Below are 24,835 nucleotides of genomic sequence, written 5' to 3'. Positions count from 1 at the left end.
GTCGGTCTGTACAGCCCAAAGCCCCTCAAGGCAAGCAACACATGTTACTTGCCTGGACAGGCATGATGGCTTCGCGAGACACTCGACTTCATAATGCACTCTGGATCGACACTTTGCATCTTCCGTTAGCGAGGCTCGAGGCTGAAGGAGTATTAGGCAAATTCGCTGTTCGGGTTCTTTCGTTCAGCTTTTGGGGCCATTTGTAGGTTATTTTTGGAGAAGCGGGAGTCGTGCAAGCTGCTATGTAACGCCCAAGCTAGCATTCATCGACAGCCAGGCCCATCTCTGAATCGTGAGCCAATACATGCTCGTCGGCACGGCTTTCCAGATCACGCAGCTCATCCAAATTCTGCAATGAGAACGATCTCCAGTCGACATCTCATCTTGAGCATGTTGACACGGCAGACAATATCTTGACCTTACTGCCGTTGTGTCCGAGCCTGAATATGTCGTGGTAGGATGCGCAGAGAACACATCATCGGCTCTCATCATTGGTAACAATCATCATTCTCTCGCAAGATCTTTCAGCTTCTGCACAAGACGTTTAAACCATTTCGGAATCTTCTTCTAGTCCTGTATCGCTGCCTGTCCTCTAGCTCCATCCAACCCCTAGACCGGTCACACAGCTCACCGCATAAGGGCGGACCCGAAAGTGAGCTGACCTCGCATATACGGGCCGTCGCCAACAAATTGCCACCCAGCTGCTCCTTCGGGGACAACAAGGAGAACCATGTACCCCAGAGAACCGAGCTTCATCGAAACTTGTCCTCTCCAGCCACTGACATCTTAGAATCACCCAGCCTCGGTGGCCCCAAGAGAGGGTCAGCCCGGCCAAGGGCGTTGTACCTCCATACCAGAGCTTGTTTACCACCTCTTCCAGCTTTTGGGCTTTGCAGACCAGTTTTCGCATAGCCTGTATACACGGCTCACGTCCCGGGCCTTCTCCACACTTTGGGGCTATGAAATGCTGAATGGAATCGAGTATTTCGACGTCGTGTATCTTACAGGACCTTGAATACCTCTCATCATTACCCCGGAGACGTGAGAATCTGATGTCAGCATATCCATCATTCTTCAAAAGATGAAGTATGCAATCCACAACTTTAAATCAACATTCCAACGGTCAGGCGTGCTAGAACCATGTGCTCGATGGGAACCGCAACAAACGGGTGCTGCTGGCTGCAGGCAATTGCACCGAACGTTTCGAGAAGCAGGAGGCATCTGATGTGGTCAGAATAAACTTATTGAACCTTGCTCATTCATGTCTGTCTGTAGCCCGATCGGTCCTCGCAGGCCAGGCAGCATTTCCTGAATCCTGTAACGGATGTAGCACGACCACGTTGCATGCAGGGATCTGCAGCTGTATAAACGAGGTACCATACTTTGGCGTAACGCGACTTGAATGGCCCAGTCATGCCTGGACACCGAACCCGTAGAGATGAGGTTGGATGATCGGTTATTCGAGATCCCCTTGGTTCAGTATTGGTACTCTTGGCTGAGTATTCCTCCTTAGCAGACCTCGGGCCACAACTACTCCGACCAGATCATCATGTAATGTCATTCTCAATTCAGTGTTGATCGCCGAGCCGGAAAGGTCGGAGATGCATGATGCAGCCTATTATCGTGGACATAGCAGAGTATGGTCGTTTTCGTGGTCAGTGTAGCGACAAAGTGGAAGAATCCTTACAATGACTCTATGGACCACTCCTCTACATCGAGGCAGGTGCATTTTCTATAAAGTCCTGCTGAGATCCTCTCGAAAACGAAGACCATTCAAGTATCTCAAGCCAACTCAGCAAGAGCCTTTACGTCCTTCGCTACCAGCAAAACTTTCGCTTTTTGACAGTCATCGTGATTGACAAGCCTTCCAATTTATTTTCAAAATGATGTTCAAGACTCAATCTCTCATTCTCGCCTTGAGGTATGTCCGCCGTTTCATGATATGACCATGATATACAACTGACTTGTGGAACACAGCGCTCTTGTTGCTGCCAGTCCCGTTCCTGGTGATGATGGCTACGGAACTTGCGCCCCCAAGACGGTCACCGTCACTAGCCAACAATACGGAACTGCCAAGGTATGCCTTGGCATACTGCCATGCTTTTTCAGAAACATGTCCAAATGACTGACTCTTCCGCAGACCATTACTGTGACGAGCTTCTCAACCGTCGTCTCAACTGTGACTGGAAAAGGTACCACGCAGACTGTTACACTGCCAGGAAAAGATACTACCATTACCTATCCCGTTACTGTCACTGGTCCTGGAACGACCCAAGTCATTACCAAGACAGCCGATTGCTACGTAAGCCAGTCCTTTTAAGTGTAATCGGAAATCATGGTTGGCAAGAGCACATTGAACTAATACAGATACAGCCCGTCACCAAGACCGACACCGTCACAGTCACCAAGACTGGAGCTGTAAGTAATGCTTGGTTGTTCTCCTCCCAATGTCCTCTTGCAATGCAGCTGCAAGAATCATGTTCGCTCATGACTGTGCAGAGACGCTAATGTTGATCTTGCAGCCCGTCACGTCCATCGTGACTGTCACTGGCCCTGGAAAGACAGTTACAGAGACAGGATATGTCACCAGCACTGTCACCAAGGAGAATGACAAGACCATTACAGTTCCCGTCACAGTTCCCACCACAGTCACTGTCTCGGGCAAGGTGAGTGATTTTGTACCATGCGCGCGGCCTGGGGATAGGCTTGGTTGGGAATCCGATGAATGCTAACGAATTAATTTGCAGCCTGTCACTGAAACCAAGACCGTGACTATTACTTCTGCCGGTTATGTAAGCAACCCCCTCGATAATTTTGCTGCCCAGACTCTATTCGAAGTCATTCGGATATGTTCATATGCATCAGTTACATCAGTTTCCAGAGATCCGCTGACAATGCCATAAATAGCCCGTTACTGAGACCAAGACTGTCACTGTGACCTCTGCTGGCTACGTAAGTCCCTCCTCTGATGGATTTTGCCATCAAGCTTCACACCTCCTTGGTGTATACTTTAAACAAGTATGCTAACTCTATTAATCATAGCCGGTCACCGAGACCAAGACTGTGACAATCACCAGCAGTGCTTATGTGAGTATATATAGCCTCGGCAGTTTTATCTCTTTTTTTTTTTAAAAAAAAAAAAAAAAAAAAAAAGTCTGGTCATCTCTTGCGACTATTTGAATCTATGCTGACTTGATCCAACTCCAGCCTGTGGTTTCTACCGTGACAGTGCCTACCACGGTGACTGTACCCACCACTGTTACGACGACTGCGAAGGGAGGGTAAGTTAGTTCCTATACCCTATTTCCTAGAGATATATATTGCATCTCTTGGAGGATCAAATCTTTACTGACTCTTTATTTGAAATAGATACGCAACTTGCCCGCCTCCTAGCACCATCACAATCACCTCGGGAACCTACCCCACAGGTTACAGAAAGCAGTAAATGCAAACAAACCTGAGTTGACGGCAAGGAGAATCTTGTCCAGATGATTTTCCCTCTATTTGAAGAAACGAAAATTACGGCCATCAGGACTGCAGCTCCCGACTTATCGGCCGATACCGGAAAAAACAAAAGAAAAAATGGGCTCGTCATGAATGACATGGTATAATGACTGACGGATGATTGGGGCAAGCGAGCAAAAGAAAAAGCGGCGATTGATTCCGATTCATTTGTTCATCTGCTCTTCCGAAAACATTCCCTAAAGTTTCTGGCTTTGCGACGACGAAAAATGAACACCCTGACCTGTATACATTCCCTCGGCACATAACCCTTTTATTCTTACACCGTTCCGTGGTGCTTGTTGCCACAGAGCACCACTTCTACCCGGTTATATTCTTTGCTAGACCTTTCTACTGTTGAGAGCTGGCGGTTTGGTGATTATTCGAAGGCAGAGAGATATGATTCAGTTGGTAGAGAAAACAAATCAACAAGCTGAATTGATTGACAAAATTGGTTTGCAGTGTGCGCGTGCGATTGAAATGGTTCTCTTTTCTTGAAGATAAATTACCCGCGAAATAGCATGGGGCTATTGCAATAAGGTTACATACAACACAGAAATGCCGGACATTTCCTCGCCTCACCAAGGTCGAAAGGGACATCCCCATCGGCATGGGAATATGGTAGGCTGGATCCACACGAATCCCGAAGTCTTGTTTAGTCGGTGACGACGGGTCCAGTTAGTAAGATCCCGAAGGTGGATCCAGTCCAGGAGATCCCGATGCTGGTGTTACCCAAGCGACAGCATGATTCAACGCAATACTCTGATGTTTGTCAAATTTAGGTACATGAATTTTCTGCAAGCCATGGTGCCTTTGTCGAGTATTGTTTTGAACCCGAAGACTTTCGCACATACAAACCGTTTGTAGTTTACCCTGACTTCGGGCTCTTGTTGAAGTGGGCTACCGTAGTCTCTTTATACTGCACCTACCTAAGCAGTGGTACCATATTCTAATCTATATAATACTACTTGTTATCCCCAACCTACACACACACTTTTTATTATCGAGTCCTTTCTTTTATTTGCTCTTCTTCAGACTAAGAACCATGTCTCATCTCACTTACACCTCGTACGAGGGCTACGGCCAAAGATCCCAAAAGACCCTTTGGTATAGCCAAGCTGTGCGCGTTGGAGACATAATTGAGTGCGCCGGTCAAGGTAAATACCATCTCAATAACCCATCTCGAAGCCCCGTTCCGTGTTTGCATCTCTTTTCTTCTTCTCTTTTTTCCTCACTGACACTTCTAATGTGCCTCGTCTGTAGGAGGATGGGACCGCGAAACAGACAAGATCGACCCCAACGTCGTGGTACAAATCAGAAAAGCCTTTGACAATGTGGACCACGCGCTCAAGCTGGCAGGCAGTCGCGGCTGGGAGGACGTCTTTTTCCTGCGCTCGCACCATCTCCCCTGCAACCAAGAAGCCATGGAAACCATGGTGGCATGTCTGAAGCAATACTGCCCCAACCACCAACCGACGTGGACATGCCTGGGAGTTCCGCGATTGGCTTTTGATGATATGCGGGTCGAGATTGAGGTTCGTGCCCACGCACCCGTCGATCGAAAGTAGATTGGGTCAGAAGTCGAAATAATCGAGAGAGATCTTGTAGATTTGGGATGTGCTCGATGATGCGCAGTGTACTTGCTCTTGATTGTCACTGATTGCAATCCTGTACTCAGCACAACGTCCGGCAAAGTTGACAATATCTCAACATATGAATCATGGAATAGATTATGAACGACCACTTCACAATCGGGGTTCGAATAATATACAGCATTACAATGTGATAGCAAGTCCAATCTCTGTTGGGGGCAACTTTCAGATACTCGTCCCTTTCAACAAATGGCCATAACACTCGAGAATCTCCGCAGTAAGGCGGATGAAGGGCTTGTTTGTGGGATAGCCAAACATGAGCGCCATCACCCGAACAATTGCGACAGAGAGAGAAGCTGCTGAGGTTGTAGTCACTGTACCTGTAATTGCCGCGTCTACGCCTAGATCCACCAGTTGAATTTGCGCCAGTATCTTTTCATATATATCTGATTCAGAGGCTAGGGAGAAAGTCAAGTCAGCATGAAATCACAGGTTGCTGGCTCAAATCATGACCAAAGAGACAGTCTTGTGTGCAATCATCTGCTGGACAAGTTGACCTCTGGTATCCAGAGGGGTGACTTACAAGTCATGGGCTCTTCTTTCAGAGAACATGATATTTCTTGCAACCATTTGGAGAGAAAGACAATGCGTTCAAAGACAGCAATAATTCTCTCCAGTGGCCAGGTACTCAGCCTCGTGCGGGCGTACAGCATGATCCCCAGCTTAGATGGCTGCTCCAAAACGTGAACACAGTACATTAATACAGGCAGCGACCGCGGGGATCGCTTCGGTCTGGGCAAGTGGTATAATTGTTGAGCAGATTCCATCTGTGATTTTGCTCGCAAGATTATGTGGCTATCAATGTCGAAGATGAGTCGGAGGCGTGCCAAAGCAATCAGCGAGTCCATATAATTTGCGGACACAGCACAGGAACCATCTTCCGCAGGCTGTACCTCAAGGCGACGCCAAGCTTCATCGCATCGATCGATAGCAAGCCTGGCTGTGAGTTAGCCTCAAGCCATAAAAGACCCGGTAGAACACCAATTATTCTAGAGGCACTTTACACGAAAGAAGCAAGATGCTCCGCATGTCCATTTTGACGGGTCAAGATCATTGCCTTTTGTGAATACTTGGCCATTTCAATACAGTATAGTATCCACGTGACTACGACGTATAAGTTGATCCTGTCGCGTAGCCAGTACTGATTTAATGGTTGAACAGTGCCGTCAAGAAGTGTGTGCATGGCATCGCTTAGAGTTGGCGGGAGTTTGCTGTCAAATCGGGAGCCCTCGACATTTTTCCAGCCTGGCTGGGATCTTGAGGCCGTATAGCTAACAAGACGGACTTTCTCAGGAGACATAATAATGGCGATGTCGGTACCGAGAAGGACTGTGTGTAGATTAAGCTTGCAGAATGCTAGTGGCGTTATGATTCGACGGGCATCTTCATGATGAGAAAACGGAGCCCTGCTGGGCTCATGAAAGGTGTCGTGGTCAGACGTTGTACACTCGTCTGATATTCGAGCTAAGCAGAAGACCGCGTGGGTGCGGATCAGCAAGGTATCTCGAAGAAGATTATCGCCTTGCTTCAAATAAATGAATTCACTAATAAGAATTAGAGCGCAGAGCGCCTCTAAGTAAACCCTACAGAAACGTCGAGTTGAGTAAGTGTGCAATGGTTTTGTCATGGATTAATACGGGCACGATATCAAATCGTCGTTTTGGGGGACAAGGATAAGAGAATATGTCCATACTCTAGTTGTTGATTATCCACGTTGCTGATCTTGTTGTTCCTGTTCTCAACACGTTGCAGCATGTCAAAAACTACAACTCTGCTGGCGTTGTGGAGTTTCATGGCCGCCTCTTCTTCGTATAAAGCTTCTGCTCCAAGGGAGAGCAGGCAGAGCTGCGTAGCCAGGCGGCCTTGAGAGGTCGAAGCTGAACCAAGGCAAAAGAGAAATCGATTGGTCAGAATTCCATGGGAAGCCTCGAGATATCTGTCCAGCACCTGCTGAGGTGGCAGATTGAAATCTGGTAGCAGAAGTTGAAGACATGTGAGGTGGTCCTTTGTGATACCAAACCAAGTATGACGTTCCCTCGCTCTTTCAAGTTGGTAGGTTGATCGCGAGACATTGTCATGCTGCGAAGTCCCATTTGTCGTCAGCGGGCGGAAAAGATCATCTTTGAGCCGCGAGCTCTGGAGAAAACTGTGAAAGTCTTGTAATGGATCGGCATTGGCCTTGTTGCGAAATCGAGAATCTGCAAGTCGGAAGACGGATGTTGTTAGCTCCTAACCTAGACCATTGCCCCCACGAGATGGTGGCACATTGCCTGCGAAACGAAATCAATGGTGAGCCAACATATTTGAGAATATTCCGGTGGTAAAGGAAGAGATGCCACAGTCTGGTCGTCTCTTCCTCCATCTTGTTCTTGTTCTTCCTCTCGTTCGCTCACGAGCTGCGAGAAGTCGCTGTTCTGCATCGCCTGCCAATCCTGGTGAGACTGTCCAACGGATGTATTTACTACCAGGTGCGGTATTTCGTGGTACGTTGCAGAGCTATTAGTGTGACCTAGGGCGGTGAAAAACGCTTGTCCAGTGCATACTGTCTGTGCCCGGGGGCCGATGGGGTGCCTGAGGTAATTGACCATCAAGCACTGGAGCGCCTAAGAGTTGGCCGCTAGATCATGTGATCAAGGACGCGAGTTGCAGAGCGATTCGCCAACAAGCATACATGAAATTTAAACAGAACCAGGTAACGTATTGCCAACTTATCAACTATACCTACATCAGTGACCGGACGACGTGAATTGAGAATGACCCACCGTCCTGCTTATCTGGTATACCCTACGACATAGGTTGTCACGGATCGTTCCAGCTCCACTGCTTAGTTATCATCCCACTCCAAGGTTTCCCAGGGTATGGTCTCATAACATGTCCTGATATCTCATAATTGCTTCCAATTAAGCCTGTCATCTTCTTTGATCAAAGCGTCGAAGTCACCAAGTCCAATAATGCCTCCAATGCCAGCAGGAGAAGATGCGGAACATCACCAGGTTACACCATCGCCGGTCCGGAAGAAATTTGCAAAGCCACCCGTCAAGCTAGCTTGCATGACCTGGTACGTATTCCTCTAACAACCTCTATCTTGCATTTTATACACTTACATGTATTTTCTATTTCTTCGCATGTTGTTGGAGCTACAAAAAAGATGGCTAACAGCGATCATATCCTATAAGCCGAGGCTCCCGTGTTCGATGTAGCGGTACACAACCGTGCTATCGGGTAATCACCACCATATCTTCCTACCCGGCCTTTTAAAATTATCATTCTGATTGTATAAAGTGCAATGCCAGAGGCTTGGCGTGTACCTATGGTCAGAGTCGGCGTGGTCTGGCAAGGCGTAGGCCTCCTGCTCACGACACCGGAGCTTATGAAGCTGATGTCATGGATCACATTGATTTCGACCCCTCGCCAGTCAACATCTTGCCTGCTCTCTACGTTGACAGTGACCCGCCAAACTTTCACTTCGATGAAACGTGGAATCCAGACCTTGACGAATTCTTTGCCGATCTTTTCGCAACACCTTCATACCCGCAAGCGTATGCCCTCGACGTGGATGCTACCTCATCCATGCCGGTAAATGGGAATATGTATGCTCTCCGGCCATATTAGAGAAACGAAGATGTGTAAGCCTCAAACTTCATTTCCAGTAAACCTGTTCTGACGGTATCTTGTAAAGTATTGAGGCGTACTACACCTTCATACATCCATCGTTTCCGATTCTCCCACCCCCAGAGAGGAAGCATAAGGCGACGAGCCTTGTACAAGAAGTCCCGCCATTATCAACTTCACCGCCAAATGTTGAGAACCTTTTCGCGGACTACCAACCAACTTCGCCATTGGTACTAGCGTTATTGTCTCTGCTTGTTCTCTTCCCACGATCCGATGAAGGAGTCGTGGTGGGAGAAGAAGAAACCCAAGAGACGCGCTGCAAACTGAGCCAATCCCTCGCCGGATGTGCCTTGGAGAGCATCGAAAAGCATTCCCATGTGATGCAGTCAGCTTCTGTAATACACGAAAGTGTAAATGGCAACGAGCCATGGCTTCATCCTCGCGTTCCGGACAAGCTCGAGATCCCATTAGCCTTGTGCATGCTGAGTGTACAGGATTATTTGTGCAACGGAAACCTGCCGAGAATGCTGCAGATCGCCGAGCGGGCCTTGGACGTTTCAATGCAGCTATCGTTGCATCAGTATGAAGGAGAAGACCCGGCTGCTGAAGCCATAAGGCGAGCTTGGTGGATGTCGGTATGTTGACTTGTCCCCACAATTTGTCACATATTTTCTCTGGCTGACTTTCCCTGCTTCAAGTATCTTTCCTATTGCAATGCGTGCATTGTGAATTGCAAGGTTTGTATAGCTTTATTCTACTTGAGTGGAAACCCGGGCTCACCAAAATAACATGTTCAGGCTCCAAAAAGCATAGATCGCTCGATACTCAGAACGCCATATCCTAGCAGCTGCGGCTCTCAGAAAGTCAGAAATCCCCATTTCAGTTTACTATATATTCTCGCTCCTGGGTCTGACGAATACATCAGGTCTGGGAAATTTATATACGTGCAGAAGAAACGTTATTGGCTGCAACTTTATATCTCGTTGCCCTAGTCAAAGGGTGCGACCAGCCGTCCTCTATATCTGGCTTTCACGAGGGTGCAGCATTACTCAATGATATCGTCGACGCGCAAATGGCATATCATTATAGCTTGGATACAAATTCAGCACAGGCACCCCAAACAAGCAGAGAAGATGATGCCGAGTCTAAAAGTCAGCGTACTCTGCAAAAAGTCACCAGTGTCAGACTCGCAAGGTGTGTACAAGGAAACGATACCATGTTGCCATCGTTTTCAGAAAGCTAATGATCATACTTTCAAGTGCAAAAATCAAAGTTCATAGATACTGTGCCTTTATGGGTTCCCATGGCCTGTTGGAACAGTTTGAGCATCTGCCCGAGGAACACAGTGATACTGGTGCATTCATTCCCTCCTTAGCCTTTGCCTGGCCGGGCAATGATGAGACAAGTTCTTCAAGCGGCGTTCCCTCACTGTTCCCGTTCTCGGAATCCAAGTCACGTCAGGTCTGCCTAGACTGTGCCTTGGAAATCAACACCCATCTCGCGACCCTGCGAGACAATGTCCATGGTGAGTTAATCATAATGTTACATAATATCGAGGATTTTATTGCTTACAATTTTGTCGCTTAGTCCCATACTTCTTCTGCTCTACGGTTCAGTGTGCATACACCCTCTTGATGATTTATTTCAGCCACTTGGATCAAAGTCGGTCACGTCATTCGCAGCATAATGAGTGGAAAGGTCAATGCGTTCGGGCATTGGAGTCCGCTTTGGTCACCCTTAAAAAGTTTTCCGCTACATTTTTATATGTGGAAAAAACATATGGTATGGTTGTGCTTTCACAATAATCAGTACATCTATTGACTATTCCTAGAACTCGTATCAAGAGTCCACAACGTGCTGCTATCCAGACAGTAAATTTTGGAACGGGTACGTGTTTATGCAAACATGATTTCAGTTCAATTATTTCTTTTACGCTTGAAAATTAGGTCTGCAATATTGGCGTGTGTTGGAATAATGGCATTTGCGGTCTCGCGCCTTTCGAGTCAGATTATATAATTCAATTAAACTGTCTTTGGCTCTCAAACGATTTCTGGGTAATAAAATTCTTGGTGGATGGTTTACAGGGGATGATGTAGCAGCAGCCCTACATAAAGCAACCAGGTACCGATAACTAGATCATCACACACACGTGTGCAGACTGAGACGGCGGTAGGGAGGCGAAGATCTCGGCTTGATGCCTACTTATGTTGTACTTTCTTAGTGATGATGCTTGAGAGTCTAAGGTCTAGACCAGAGTTAATGAAGTCCACTGTGTGGTGCCTGTGACTGTCTCTCCATCCATAATGCCGTCCAGAAAGCAATCTCCAATGAAGCGATGAGATTGCGTAGTCGTATGCCTCGTTGAGATGTTTCTTAGTATGAAGGGCAAATCGGAACCCTTGAGCACCCAAACCTGATCGCCAGACTTGACATGCTCGTAACAAAGGCCGACTCTCCCGATTTCTGTTGTAAACAGACGGCGGCGGCTGGAGTTAGACTCCATCGTTCCTCTATAGGCTTCATTTAGTGCCCACATGTCTCCTTCCATGAATTTTTGCCATGCTAAGGGGATGGGGTGTCGGTCGCCCGATATCGCCGCCAACCACGGTAGTGTCCATACAATGGCGTACCATCGTCCACGGTTGAGGCACACATAACTCGAGACATAAGAGTACGAATAGCGTCGTTGTCCGCAGATGAACCCATAACATTCTCGCATAAGGCTCTCCAGTCTGCCAATACGCGTGGTAGAGATGTTGAATCCAATTCCAAAAGGGGGCCGATAGTAGCAACCGTGTCTGCTTGGAATCCCGCCACGTGAAGCTCTGATGCATGACCCTGTCCAAAGGTTCCGATTTGTTTGTCTGATGCTTTGTACAAGGAAGACAGTAAAATTCGCCGAAGGATGAATTCGACATCTCCAATGGGAGTATGGTGAGAGAGGTCCGGGACCCAAGATGGAAGACGAGGATTTTGTGAAGCAAACGTCGGACCTATCATACACCGGAAGTCATTTTCAAGTTCTTCAAGCATCAGCTGAAAGGCTTCTTGATAGGTAGTATTCAGATCTTTGGTATAATCAGGTCGATAATTCCTTAGATTGGCCGTTTCAGCCATCGCAAGAAGCGAGAAAACCTTGTCTCGAGGTTCACTGCAAAGCCTGTGAGAGAAGGTCACCTGAAGTTCGCTGAAAGGTCGATAATCAATATCGGGGTAGGTTCGTGGTTGACCTTTCGAAGATAATGGGTGATCCTCAGGTAAGTGAATCTGTCGAAACCTCTCTATCCATTCGACTTGACCTAGAAATATATCAAAAGGCTTCTTGAAGGATGCTGGAAATGCTTGGTAGCTCTTGTCGCAACAATGGTCTTCACGATGCCAAAGGTGTGCGTTTCGTAGCCTTCGAGCAAGAATCAAGGTTTCGAACGATATTCTCCAGTAGCCATAACAGACGACAGATGCGTTTGGCAGTATGAGCTCCTGGACAGTCCAACTCCGAGTCCAATAAGGACTCTCGGCGACCGCAAGAAAACCTCTCCAATTTGAAGTGAACTCGTGGTTTTCTTCGAAGCGAACAAAAGTCTCTTCATCAACGGAGAAGCCAGGAAGCTGATGATAGTGTTTGTCCTCCGCGAAGTGTCGAAGGATCTGGAAAGGATCAACTTCAGCGGCCATGGGATCGGTAGGTGCTCCAAGCCAACAGTACACGGCTAAACATCTCGAATATATGTAGCCCATCATGGCAACCTGATTCGACTTCTCCTCGAGGTCATTCTGGTTAATGCAGATGGCATCAACCCAGATCTTCAGAGCATCATCCCGGTGTCGCAAGTGACGAAGACAGCTCAACAAATTTTCAGTGACCGGGATTTCTTGACCAGCAAGACTGACCTTTTCCAATGCAATACTGACTCCCCAAACATAGGATAGCGCTATGTAATCCGGAGATGGGACATCAAGATCAGTGACTTGAATTTCCAAGAATATCTGCTGGCCATCAGTTCCCGGGCACAGCAGTAGTGTTCGAATATTTTGCTTTGTGGGATCTAAAGGATGAGCGGCATACAAATTTGAACCAGCAAGAACCATTGTAAATACACGTGCTGCTTATAAGTGCTGCATATTGGGATATCAAAACGAGAAGGGTTAAGAAGGTGAGTTACACAAATACCAAGGTGTTATCAACCTTCGACGACATCCAAGGCCCATTTATTCAGAAAGTTCAAATGAATTCGCTTTAAGCGGAAACCATCGGGTTAATGACCATTAGGTAGGCTGTCATCATTTCCGCTGATCTCAGATGACATATTGAAAACACGAGGCTGTATGCATTTGAACGGTGCTACCCATTACGGTAGTTGTCTGCGTAATCCATCCAATACACTTACAAAACAACCTTGACGACTAGGGCGAAAAGTCTGATGCAAGGCAGTCTGCCTTGATTTTGAGACCTCCAGTACTATAGCTTCATAGGTTCAGAATCATCCACGTTAGCACTAGGCAAGGAGCAAAATGGAAATAATGATTTTGAAAACGCCTCCATGCGTTAGCCGATCTTCGGACTTGCTCAAGAAATGCTGTCGGAATTACCAGTTGCAGATAGGGTCGACATCTGAGTGGCTACCCTCAACCAATTTGCGGGGAGCTGTAGGTGATGTTTCGGTGAACTTCCACATGGTCTTGTAAACGCGAATGGCCGAGTAGTGCTCGAGATCCGAATTGGGCTTCATGCAGGAGCTGAAGAGGTAACCAAAGCTTGTCTTACATTCTAAAAAATGCCTCTGTAACACATTCTAGTCCTGCGTGAAGACCCAGGGGACGTAACGACTCGAAAGGCTCAGCATGCATCGCCCCCTTCATATCTTGGCTGGACGAAGAGGAAAGTGCATTTTTTTTTATTATAGATTGAAGATAATACGGATCAATATACCGGTATCTAACGGTAATTTCAAGGCTCTGGCGGCGTGGTTAATAATCAATACTGATACGATATGAAGAAGCTACACCGAGGCGTTGAATACAAAAAGGTTATTACAGACCCGTTCCCTCTCAGAAAATAACCAAGATGGAGGGACTAACACAACAACTTTGCTTTCCACATCAGCAATGGCAAATCGACGATTTGAAATTGTGGTCGCACATTACAACGAGGACCTAAAGTGGCTCAATCCTGTATCCGAGGACTGTACTATCTATTCAAAGGGGGATATACCAACAACCTCTAAGCCCTTCAAATTCTTACCACTTCCAAATATTGGCCGGGAGGGCCATACATACCTTCAACATATTATTTCATGCTACCACGACCTTGCAGATGTTGTCCTTTTCGTACAAGGGCACATCGAAGATCATGTAGCGTTATCCATTGAACAGATCCGAGATATATGTCTCAATCACAACAAGAGGGAGATTATAACGTTTCCTTCAGCCGACACCGTTTCGTCTGAGCTCGTCTGTTTCGATGAATGGACTGGGATCCAGTGGTCTTCACACCCTTGCCTCGCGAAATGGGCCTCTATGGAAATGAGACACGCAGCACAGACACCGGCTACTTATTTTGCTCAGTTCTTTGGGAAAGGCAGAATCCCCTTGAGTGTTGGATATGTCTCCGGGGCTGTTTTTGCTGTCCCACGAGAGCTGATCCATAACCTATCAAAGGACTTCTATCAAGATTTGCTCAATTCCATGTTCCTTGGATCTATGGAGCATGTGAATCCAGAGACAGGATTCTTAATGGAAAGGTTTTGGCTCGCCATGTGGCAGCCAGACAAATATATTTGTTGGGGTGAAGATGAAATCTCTTTAACTGAAAGAGACCCAGGCGGGCAGCTTTCCAAAGGCAGATGGCGTCCACTTCCCGGCTTAGCTAGTAAGCCAAGAGGCATTGCTTGGAGGGACTCAAGCAAGGTTGTATCATTGCCCGCACTTTAGACATCGCCGAGCTCCTCGAATAAGGGAATGGAACATGGAACAAAACTGTTACGGAGAACCGTCACTGGCTCATTTGAATGGCTTGTAAACTATAACAGCTTCGCTGTTCTGAGTGTATCAATGGGCGCTTTATTGATATACCTTCCCTCTTCACCTAGACCTGTTTTCGACCCTTCTGCACTCTCAAGTCTCAAACCTCGTCAACAGTAAACACAAATTAGGGGGATTGACTGGAATAACATTATCCTGCTCCAGGTGGCCGGAATGCAAGGGGTACTGGATGTTCGTATTGTTTAATAATACCATGTAATGGGTCCCATGTCATTGTATTGTTCCAAAAGTTTCGGCTATCCTAATGCGCGTATCAATTGACTGCGAAATCTACCGCAGCCTCAACATGAGCAGCCAGTGTCTCGAGCACTGGAACAGAGATGTCCGTCTGCTGGAGAAGCATTCCAAACTCTGTACATCCCAGTATGATAAGCTCTGCACCACGATCAATCAAATCTGCGACGACTTTTGCGAACATCATTTTGGTCGATTCCAAGACAAGCCCTTTCACCAATTCCCCGTGAAGCGCCGTCTGGATCGCGTCTTGCTGCGCCACTGGCGGGACAAGGACTTTCAGTCCATATTCCGTGATAAGTGGCCCAAGAAAATAGTTATCCGTCATGGTAGGCTTGCTGCCGATCAGAGCGACTTTCTGGTAAGCAATGGCCTTCTTTGCGGCTGTATCCACTATGTCAAGAAATGGCAATGGCAAAGTGTGCTTGAAAGGCACCAGGGATTTGTGCATGGTGTTGCAAGCAAGCAGGAAAAAGTCGGCCCCCGCAGCTTTAAGTCGCTCAGCCATATCGACCATAAGCTGTCCAATTCTGCTCCATTCGTTGGCTCCTTCTAGTTCGAGTATCTCCTCCAGATCGGCTTGTATAACGATAAGCTTGGCACAGTGGTTGCCGCCCAAATGGGCGCCGATACGCTTATTGATTTCCTGGTAGTATATCGCAGTACTTGGCCATCCAAGGCCGCCAATTATCCCGATCGTTTTCATGATCAGTTGCGGAAGTTATTGGCGGTGTAAAGCTCGCAAGAAAATGACGTACTATTAGAAGAAGGAGAAAGAAGGAGGAAAAAAAGATGAGAAATTCTTCAACCTGGAGAAGAATGGAACCCAAATACTGCATGCAGTAAGTTTGTTTCAAGCGGAAGTCCTACGACTTTGATGACACCGCCGCTTATTGGATTGCGTGGGTCCGTCTTCTATAGCATAGCGCGATGTCAGGCAGCAGGGTGCGCCCGATCACGGCAACGGCAGGCAATTTATATCAGCTTGTACTTTAAAATTTAAAGTTTAGAACGAAATTCAAGCGATTAACAATCCGTCGACTCGAGCCAACTTGAATCACATTTCAAAGATGCAAAAATTATTCAGATGACTATTATCTACGACCAGGTCAAAGTCCACTCCCTTGCCCAGGCCCCCTCCTGGGTCAGCTGATCCAGGCCCGTGATGCTGAGTTTCTGAGATTCGGCGTCGAATGCAAACAAGGATCCGACATCCTCACCGTTGAGCTGCACTGTCGCCGGGTTGCCCTGTACACCCAAGACAGTGACGTTGGCGAGGGCATTGGTCTCGGCAAAGCTACCGCTGGGGCTGGCCTCGAGGCTGCTAGAGGTAGCCTCGAACTAAGAAGTCTATGTCAGATTCAAATCTCACCAAAGTTAACCGCGATAAGGCGGCATAATTCAAAAAACTTACGTCGATCCAAGTGCTCTCCGTCTCGAGGCTTTCGCCATCATCAATGTACAACCCACCAGACGCCTTGCCTTCTCCATCGAGTGCAACGAGGAGGCTGTACGGGCTCTTCCTCACATCTGCCGTAGTCAGGGCCGGCTCCTGTAGTGGCACGACCTTGCCGCCCTTGACATAAACGGGAATGTGTCCCAGAGGAGCCGCAATCGTAACGTTTTGGCCGGCGGCAACACCCGTGACGGCGGTTTGGTTGTACCAGTCATACCAGATCGTACCCGATCCGACGCCAGGAAAGACTCCGTCTACCGTGTCGGCACCCTGGACCAAGCAAGGCGTGACGAGAATGGCGTCGCCGAGGAGGAACTGGCGGTCAGCGGCGGCCAACCAAGGCTCGTCGGGAAAGTCCCAGGCGAGCGCGCGTAAAGTCGTAGAGCCGGTTGAGTGGCTGAGATAGAAAGTGGTATACAGGTAAGGTAATAGTGCATACCGAATCTTCATGGCCACCTTGGAAGCATCAGCCACGGCAGACCATCGATAGGGCTCCTGCGGCAGGGCAGATAAGACATTGTGGTTGCGGTAGAAAGGGAAGAAGGCCGAGAGCTGCATCCATCGAGCGCAGAGCTCCATATCCGTGTTGCCGCCAAAACCGCAGGTATCAACGCCAAACATGGGAAATCCAAACAGGGAATACGACAATGCCTGGGGAATGGAAAAGAACATGTAGGCCCAGAGAGAGTTGTTGTCGCCTCCCCAATGACCTGCCCATTTTCCGGAACCGGCGAACTGAGATCGTCCAATGATGAAGGGGCGCTTGCCTGGGAATACCTCGAGGAGAGCGTGGTAGGTGGCGTTCAGAATCTGGTGGCCATAGACGTTGTGGAAGTCGTATTCAAGGGTGCCACCATGATGCGTTGCGTTGGGACTGACAGCGTGGACGGCCAAGTCAACTCCTTGAAAGTTGTTGATTGTGTATGGCGGGTAGTTGATGTTTCGCACTCCAGGTGTAGGTGTTGTGCGGAGATAAGAGGTCGAAGTAGAAGACGATGTCGTGGTGGCCTCGGCTACTGTAGAGGTCGATGTTGTGGTCACCTCAGTACCGTTGGTCAGATTGAATCCCTCTGGGTAAGTGGTGACCAGGTTGCCAGGCTCGCCAGGAAGCAGAAAAGGGGGATGGGCAGGGTTGAGAGTCAAGTTGGCACTTCCACAGCTGCCAACACAGAAACTGGAGACTTCTGACATGTCGATCCAGATACCGTCGAACTTGACCTTCTCGTACCAAGTTGTGAACTCCGAGGCCCACCACTTGTTTGCGCCAGTACCATTAAAGATGGAACCGATCCAATCAGGGAACACCGTGTAACCAGGCCAAACGGCTCCTACGTATAATGAACCTATTTCCGTGTCAGTGTCTGGGAAAGTTCCGGTCCCTTCATGACTGGCCGAGTGTTGACTTACCATCGGGATTCAAGAGGAAGGCATCCTGCTCAACACCTCGGTCATAGATGGGATATTGTCCTTGCTCAGTCTCTGGATTGGGGGAGTAGATTGCCGAATCTACGATAGGTACGTAGTGCTGGTTGTTGGCGTGAAGTCTCTCGAGAAATTCAGCGCCCTCATCATACGGGTAACGAATCGCATCGTTGTCAAAGTCCCGGTATTGGTTCATGTAATCAATATCATCTGTATTTCTTGTGGTCAATATCGGGCCAACTCAGTAGATACATAGATCACAACTTACTCCATATAGTTTCAAGCGGAATTTCAAATTTGGCAAAATTGTCAACGACTTCTTGAAGCTCCGTCCAGTTGTTGTAACCCCATCGGCACTGGTGATAGCCAAAAGTCCACCACTGTTGGAAAGCTGGCAGTCCGATGATGCTGTTTTGGTAAGACTTGGTGACAGCGTCTTGGGTAGGTCCCTGGAAGAAATAGAGATCTAAGTGACTTTGGTTAGCAGGAGCTGTCTCAGTCATGGCTGCCCTACTTACCAATCTCTCCACCAAGCGCTCTCCACGTAATGCCGGGCGCCTCTAACAGGATTTCCTGGCTGTGAGCATTGCGTTGGAAAACACCATGAGTGTAAGACTTGTAAGTTTTGGACGTGTCATTGGTATTGGTAGCGTAGGTTAGTTGTCCAGCGTTGTCTGCCTCAAAATACCGGGTGTCATAATAAACAGGGTGGTGTCCGTAGATATTGGCATCAAGGTTGTCGCCAACATCTGCTGCGAAAAGAGTCCCTAGATAATATTAGAATCCGAAAGAACGTAAAGTCAAGTGTCATTCGAACTTACTCGTGAGATTATTTCCGAGCCTCAAGCCGTGCATGACCTCTCCAAGACCGTAAAGATTGTAGTCTTCTGGAAGCCCAGTCTTGAACTCAATGAATTGATCCTCATAGACCAGCTTGGTCCCTTCGGTGCTGAAGAGAACATCTCCTGTACTGTTGCGCGTAACAGTGAAAGAGAATGTTGGATCATTGCTCCAAGTAAAATACAAGTCACTCTTAGAAGCACATCCGTCGGTGTCAATCCCAGGCTTAGGAAGAATTTCTTCAGGCAGGATGAACCAGGTGCTATTCTCTTGACCAATGTATCTGGGCTGGATCTCCACATGCAAGCGATCGACATCCTGATACTCGACTGTAAGAGTGAGATCCTCAATGTCGTTGCCGTATACATTGCAGGCAGATCCAGCCAGGGTCAAATCTGCAGTGATTCCATTGGCTGTTTCGACAACATTTGAAGCCGTGTAGCCAGGACAGACAGATTGAGGGTCGACCGCTTGTGGGTCTATAATGTTTGGTATCAGAGGCTGGCCTTCATCTGCAGAAGCAGGTATTGTAAAGACGGCACCCGGGGATGTTGTGGTTGAGGTCTGAGACTGCACAAGAGCAAGTAATCCAAGTACATACGCCGCCGATAGGGCGAGCATGGAGCGAGCCATCTTGTGCCCTCTCTGGTACCGAAAGTAGAAGTGCCGAGTGACTAACACGAAAGTACAAAGGGTGCTAGAGGAGAAGATTAAACGAGAGGTGGGATCCAATGCTTTATAGAAGAGCTGATATGAGGAAAGGACGGGCTCCCAGAACCATGTGATGCAGGTCACGGGCGAGGACAGTATGGTACCATTCTCCTGGCCCGGCTGCATGGCCGCGCTCATCCATGATGGCTCTTGCATCATGTTCACGATGATACAGATGCAATGGGCATCGGGAATGGATATGTTCTAGCTCTAGTTCCGCCCGACAATAACGACTACAACTAAAGGGTCGACCAGGATGCTTGGGCCGTACCCGACCGGGTCGCAACTGATGTCAAGGATCGACGGCTACAGACAACGGCGTGGTTCTTGCTGGTTCCGGTAGGTTGGCGCGGAGTGGCTTGCAGCGAATCTGGAGGCTCTTCGGCGTTATTCGAGGGGTTCCCCTCGGGGAAGCGAACTTATTGCGGGGGAAGACTGCGCAGCGATGACAAGAGGTATGCAGAGAGGTGAGAAGAAACCGGGAGTATCAATGGTCAATGCAGCAAGGGAGTTGAGTTGGCTAGGCAAGACAAGACAAGGTTGAAAGTTGCGGTGGCTGGGCCGTTGTTCCTATACACATGGGTATCGCCAAAGCTATGAGAGGGGGGCAGTATTCAATGAGATAGACTTTCGGCATGACTTTGCTCACTGTCTTCTGCCTGATACAAGACAGAATGAAAGCCAATGCCTTGAAGAGATTGTGTACCTCTGACGGCGTTCTCGGGATGCACCAGACGGGACTCTGCCAACAAGCGGGCTACATACCTACTCCAGTATGGGCCCTCTCCCCGTGCAAGATCCCAGACCTCGCACCGAGGTGGCCTACGAGCCAATGGGACAGCAGACATGGGTGTCGGAGTTTTCGAGTCTGTCTGTTTCCTTAGTTCAGATCATGGCCTAGTGACGAGGCCGGCACGTTGTTCGCATTTGTCCTCGCAGAAACTGGGCATGGAGCGTCCGGGGAAATGTGCGGTGGTAATATAGAGAACCTGGTCGTCATGCAGATCTGGGCCCACACGCTTCCAGTGGCTTTTGCGGGGGAGCTTTTGGGGTAGTTTTGGCACTAGAATCAAGCTTAACTTCAACCGAACGAGGCCTTCTGTAAGGGGACAGACTCTACAATCCAAGTAGAGGTCAGTTGCAATGTGTTGGCGGCATCGCTCTGACTATTCCATTTACACTAGCCTAGATGGAGCTCCCGTCAGAAGTCTAAAATTGATCGAGTTCGCAATGCCGAATCATTGAGTCAATCATACATACCTCGATTAGCTAATCTTGATAAATACCTAGGTTTGCAATCGAAATACGTTTCATCATACTCAACCCCGGAATTCAACTGTACGGAGCGTGCACCCCCTCTGTCATTATAATTAAGTATCGTATATGCTACCTACAAGTATTAATAAATTAGAGAGCTTGCAAAGAACAAAGAATACCTATCCAGTAGTACCATCAAGTACTGCACACGCTAGCTTCCCAGTGATTGGATCCATCTACAGGCTATGTACTCTGTAAAGCATATCCTTTTTAATGATCTGCTTATATTGAAATATTCAGAGGATCATTGAGCAATCCAAATTGATGAATTGAAAGTGCGTTCGTGGTCCTGAAGACTGCGATTTTTTTTCTTCTTCTTGACTCATAGGTTAATAATATCAGGTACAGAGTACCGAGCCAACGGAAGACGCGCCTTGAGCTTACCGACCGCCGATGCGTCAGCCCCACTAGAGCTTTCGATCAATGCTCCATTGCAGGACTGACTTAGCGGTGGAATTTTGTAATCAAGTAATACATTTAACATCATTCTCTCCAAACCATAAAATCCCAAAGAACCAAAACGACGACAACGACACGCACGAGTTTACGACTCTCTCAATCGCTTAATATCAAGACGCTAGTTATCATATAAATACTGGGCATTGTCACATCAAACCTAGATCATCGTCGTCATGGCGACTGCGACCTCAACCACAGCGGCGTCCACGCCTAAGGAGCTGGCGCAACAGATCCTCGAGCACAGAGCACCCACCTACACATTCACATTCAGTCCCTTCCTACGCAAGACGTACGGCCACGGCCTGGCACCAAATAGACCGGTATGCAAAGCCTTTGCAGCGACGGGGGCCTGCCCACTGGGGACCGACTGCCCAGACCGGCACGAGGCGCCCAACGCGGCGTCAAGCACCAACGCCTCGTACAACAGCCTCGTATGCAAGCACTGGCTGCGCGCGCTGTGCAAAAAGGGCGAGTCGTGCGAGTTCTTGCACGAGTACAACCTGCGCAAGATGCCCGAGTGCAACTTCTTTGTGCGCAACGGTTACTGCTCCAACGGCGACGAGTGCCTCTACCTGCACATTGACCCCCAGAGCAAGCTCCCGCCCTGCCCGCACTACGACATGGGCTTCTGCCCCCTCGGCCCCAACTGCAGCAAGAAGCACGTCCGCCGCACCCTCTGCCCTTACTACCTCGCCGGCTTCTGCCCCGACGGCAAGCAGTGCACCGAGGGCGCCCACGCGCGCTGGAGCAAGAACCTCGAGCGACCTGTTCCCAAAAGCGAAAAGGCGGCCGAGGACGAGGCCGCCAGGCGGGAGCGTGAGGAGCAGGCCTTTGCTGCCGGCGGGGACGATGATGGTGGGTTCCGCAGAGGTGACCGGGATGACAAGGACGACGGCAGAGGCTTCCGTGGCGGTAGGGGCCGTGGCGGTTGGAAACCCAGGGGAAGAGGCTTTGGTAGGGGCCGAGGTCATCGCTAAGGACGTGACAACTACTCCTAGGCGCCGTGAGGCAGGAGGTAAAATACAACAAGAAAAGGACAATAGGCGAAGTAAGCTTAAGATCATCAACCATGTGGATGAGGTACAGGAAAATAAGCATGAGGGTGCTTAAAAGAGGGCGCGCGGTTTGCGCCGCTGCTCTTGCGTGGTTGGCTTGCATTACTGGCCAATATCTGCCAAAATATGTAAAATTAGAGGAAATGATACCCAAAGAGATTTCAAGTCTATCACCAATGCGTTTTCTGCTTGATGAATTCATTTTGTATATGACTGTATATTTTGTCAATTTGGATATCGCCAGAGTCGTGAGCCTTTCTAATCATGATAGGGGTTGTCATTTCTGCATATATACATTCATCCTTCCAAGATCCAGCCTAAACATCCTCTTTCCAAACATTGGCTCCTCCCTCCTCGTCCCTCGCTACAGCGATGAACTCACTGGCGTCGCCATTCTCGCTGAGGCTCCGCTCGCTCCCGCTGCCGTTGTACGAGCTATCCGACCACGCGCTCAGCTCGTCCACTCTGCGAATCCCCATCATCCACGAGATGAGACTTCGGGGTGCCCAGCGCCCGACGAAGCCGTACAGACCGGCGCCGAGGCCGATCCGGACCACGCCGCTCTTGTCGGATCCATCGATAACGTCGAATACTGCATTATGCAGCCCGCGGAGCGAGCTTCCCCTCAGGCCTCGGATGCGGCCGGCGGAGATGGACGACGTGGCCTGGGCGACGTAGTTTTTTCCGTAAACGTGCCTTGCTGATTCGGGCCAGTTGGTCGTCTCCATGGCGGGCAACAGATTGGAGTGGCGGGTGGGGACGAAACCGGCGAAGTCAAAGGTGCCCAGCTGTACATGTGTGACGGGAATGGCTAGTGGGCTGAGCTCTCCGGTGAGGACATCAGTGAATGCGGACAGAGCGGAGCAGACGGTGGCCTCGGGCGCGTGGAACGGCGGGTTGATGGACGAGATGATGGAAGGGGTGAAGACGAGGACCTTGGGACTCGTTGGTGCCTCGCCGGGCGGCGTTATTCTCGATGTGAGCAGCGGTAAGAACGACTGTATCGTTAGGATGGGATGCAAGAGGTGGGTGTTGAAAAGGTCGGCGAAAGACGATGGCGGTATGGTGGCGATGGGCGACGTCTGGTAATTGAGCGACGGTATCAAGATGACCGAGGTGAGCGTCAGGTAGTTTGGCTTCACCTTTGGTACGGCTGCGTGCGGTGTCTGCAAGTATGAGGCAAAGCGCTCTATCGAAGAACCTGCGCTCGGTGGCTGTATTTTGTGTCAGTCTTTGGGCCATGCCAAGGCTCGTGGAATGGTTCTTACATCTGTGATATCGATGCTCAGCGGCTTAATGTCTGGCCTCGAAAGGTTTTGCACCATCATCTCTTCATCCATGCTACTGCAGACAATATAAACAATAAAGCCTCTCCTCTCCAGGTCCAACGCCAGAGACTTGGTGAGTGGCAGTGTTGGGGAGCCAGCAATCACCACCACCTCGGTTCGGGCACCGTTTCGAGCTCGCTTTGCTCGTCGCGACTTGCGCATCGTCTTGCTCGCTCTGACTGCCTTATATGTGAAGTATCCAACACCGGCCACGGCGATACCGGTCAGGATCTTGTGTCTCACCACCCAGCCATGCACTCGCTCGTAAACCGTCAAGGGCACAATAGCCACGGGCGCCGGCCGTGATGGAGGCGTCGGTCTTATATATTCTGGTAACCATTGCGCAGATGCTAGACTATCGCGGACCTGCTCGGCGGCCTTCTCAACGCTCTTGTCAACGTAGTCTGCCACATCGCCCGAGTAGCGGCGGATCTGGTTGGGCAAGGACGAGAGCTGCAAATGGATTCTAGTCAGCTTTCCAAGGGTCTTTCACGAGGCCAGGTCGGAGGGGTTCTGGTTTTGCCCTACCACGTCTAGGAACTGTTGATCGTCGGCAGACATTTTGGCGCCTAATCAGTCTGCAGTGCTTGCTGGGGAATGAGTGAAGGAAAAGTCTATTCCCAGCTTGAATGCCGGCAGCTCAAGGCCGAGTAGGTAGTTGTATATAGTTGTAGATAGTAAATATTGCATTGACGATAAGAACTGCAATGTGAGCACATGCCCGCCAGTGATCTTTCTCTCCACTTTTACCTAGCTCTATTTTGTGGTTCGTCCAAAAGTCGCGGGCGCGTGTCGAACCATTGACTGGACTGGATGATGCAATCAATCAATGCTGTCCCGCCCCCAGGCTTCTTCTCCGCGACATGCTCCAACAGGGGTCAAGCAGCCGACGGGGGTCCCAGACTGATTGGAGTAGATACATCAGGAACTACCTATCCAATTACGTGGACTTGCAGCCTTGAGAATAATCCCGAGATCGGTATTTTTTGCAAACGGTTCATTGTTGTTCCTTTTGGAACAGTGTTTTTTTTTTTTTTTTCTTAACATAGAGCATGACTTCTCGATGAAATCGAAAGTTGATATGATCCTTAGCAGTCCATGCATTGTACCTCAATTTATTAGCGGCTACCGCCAAAGAGACTGCAAACTGCATGAAGCGTCTTTGCGCAGGTAAGCCCCTAGGTTAGAGATATGACCATCAGCAAA

General features: G+C 48.9%; 7 protein-coding genes across 7 annotated transcripts; 3 read left to right on the top strand and 4 right to left on the bottom strand.

Moving 5' to 3' along the window:
• Positions 1-1,883: 1,883 nt before the first annotated feature.
• On the top strand, positions 1,884-2,903 carry PFICI_07021 (uncharacterized protein; the record flags this gene model as incomplete). The annotated part of the gene is made up of 6 exons (XM_007835602.1): positions 1,884-1,921; positions 1,978-2,077; positions 2,141-2,302; positions 2,374-2,418; positions 2,523-2,666; positions 2,748-2,903. The coding sequence occupies 6 exons, from the start codon at positions 1,884-1,886 to the stop codon at positions 2,901-2,903; spliced, it is 645 nt and encodes a 214-aa protein (XP_007833793.1).
• A 1,643-nt stretch (positions 2,904-4,546) lies between these two features.
• Positions 4,547-5,069, top strand: PFICI_07020 (uncharacterized protein; the record flags this gene model as incomplete). The annotated part of the gene is made up of 2 exons (XM_007835601.1): positions 4,547-4,658; positions 4,765-5,069. The coding sequence occupies 2 exons, from the start codon at positions 4,547-4,549 to the stop codon at positions 5,067-5,069; spliced, it is 417 nt and encodes a 138-aa protein (XP_007833792.1).
• Positions 5,070-11,327: 6,258 nt separating this feature from the next.
• On the bottom strand, positions 11,328-12,854 carry PFICI_07019 (uncharacterized protein; the record flags this gene model as incomplete). The annotated part of the gene is made up of 1 exon (XM_007835600.1): positions 11,328-12,854. The coding sequence occupies one exon, from the start codon at positions 12,852-12,854 to the stop codon at positions 11,328-11,330; it is 1,527 nt and encodes a 508-aa protein (XP_007833791.1).
• Positions 12,855-15,060: 2,206 nt separating this feature from the next.
• PFICI_07018 (uncharacterized protein) lies at positions 15,061-15,747 on the bottom strand (the record flags this gene model as incomplete). The annotated part of the gene is made up of 1 exon (XM_007835599.1): positions 15,061-15,747. The coding sequence occupies one exon, from the start codon at positions 15,745-15,747 to the stop codon at positions 15,061-15,063; it is 687 nt and encodes a 228-aa protein (XP_007833790.1).
• A 392-nt stretch (positions 15,748-16,139) lies between these two features.
• PFICI_07017 (Alpha-glucosidase) lies at positions 16,140-19,392 on the bottom strand (the record flags this gene model as incomplete). The annotated part of the gene is made up of 6 exons (XM_007835598.1): positions 16,140-16,382; positions 16,456-17,840; positions 17,905-18,129; positions 18,188-18,385; positions 18,438-18,686; positions 18,741-19,392. The coding sequence occupies 6 exons, from the start codon at positions 19,390-19,392 to the stop codon at positions 16,140-16,142; spliced, it is 2,952 nt and encodes a 983-aa protein (XP_007833789.1).
• A 2,027-nt stretch (positions 19,393-21,419) lies between these two features.
• PFICI_07016 (uncharacterized protein) lies at positions 21,420-22,223 on the top strand (the record flags this gene model as incomplete). Its single annotated transcript, XM_007835597.1, has 1 exon — positions 21,420-22,223. The coding sequence occupies one exon, from the start codon at positions 21,420-21,422 to the stop codon at positions 22,221-22,223; it is 804 nt and encodes a 267-aa protein (XP_007833788.1).
• A 395-nt stretch (positions 22,224-22,618) lies between these two features.
• On the bottom strand, positions 22,619-24,190 carry PFICI_07015 (uncharacterized protein; the record flags this gene model as incomplete). The annotated part of the gene is made up of 3 exons (XM_007835596.1): positions 22,619-23,515; positions 23,570-24,082; positions 24,158-24,190. The coding sequence occupies 3 exons, from the start codon at positions 24,188-24,190 to the stop codon at positions 22,619-22,621; spliced, it is 1,443 nt and encodes a 480-aa protein (XP_007833787.1).
• Positions 24,191-24,835: the final 645 nt, after the last annotated feature.

Source organism: Pestalotiopsis fici (genome assembly GCF_000516985.1).
Source record: "Pestalotiopsis fici W106-1 unplaced genomic scaffold PFICI_Scf_4, whole genome shotgun sequence".
Lineage (NCBI taxonomy): Eukaryota > Fungi > Ascomycota > Sordariomycetes > Amphisphaeriales > Sporocadaceae > Pestalotiopsis > Pestalotiopsis fici.
The sequence above is the reverse complement of the archived record's forward strand: the minus strand, read 5'-3'. Positions and strand labels throughout refer to the sequence as shown.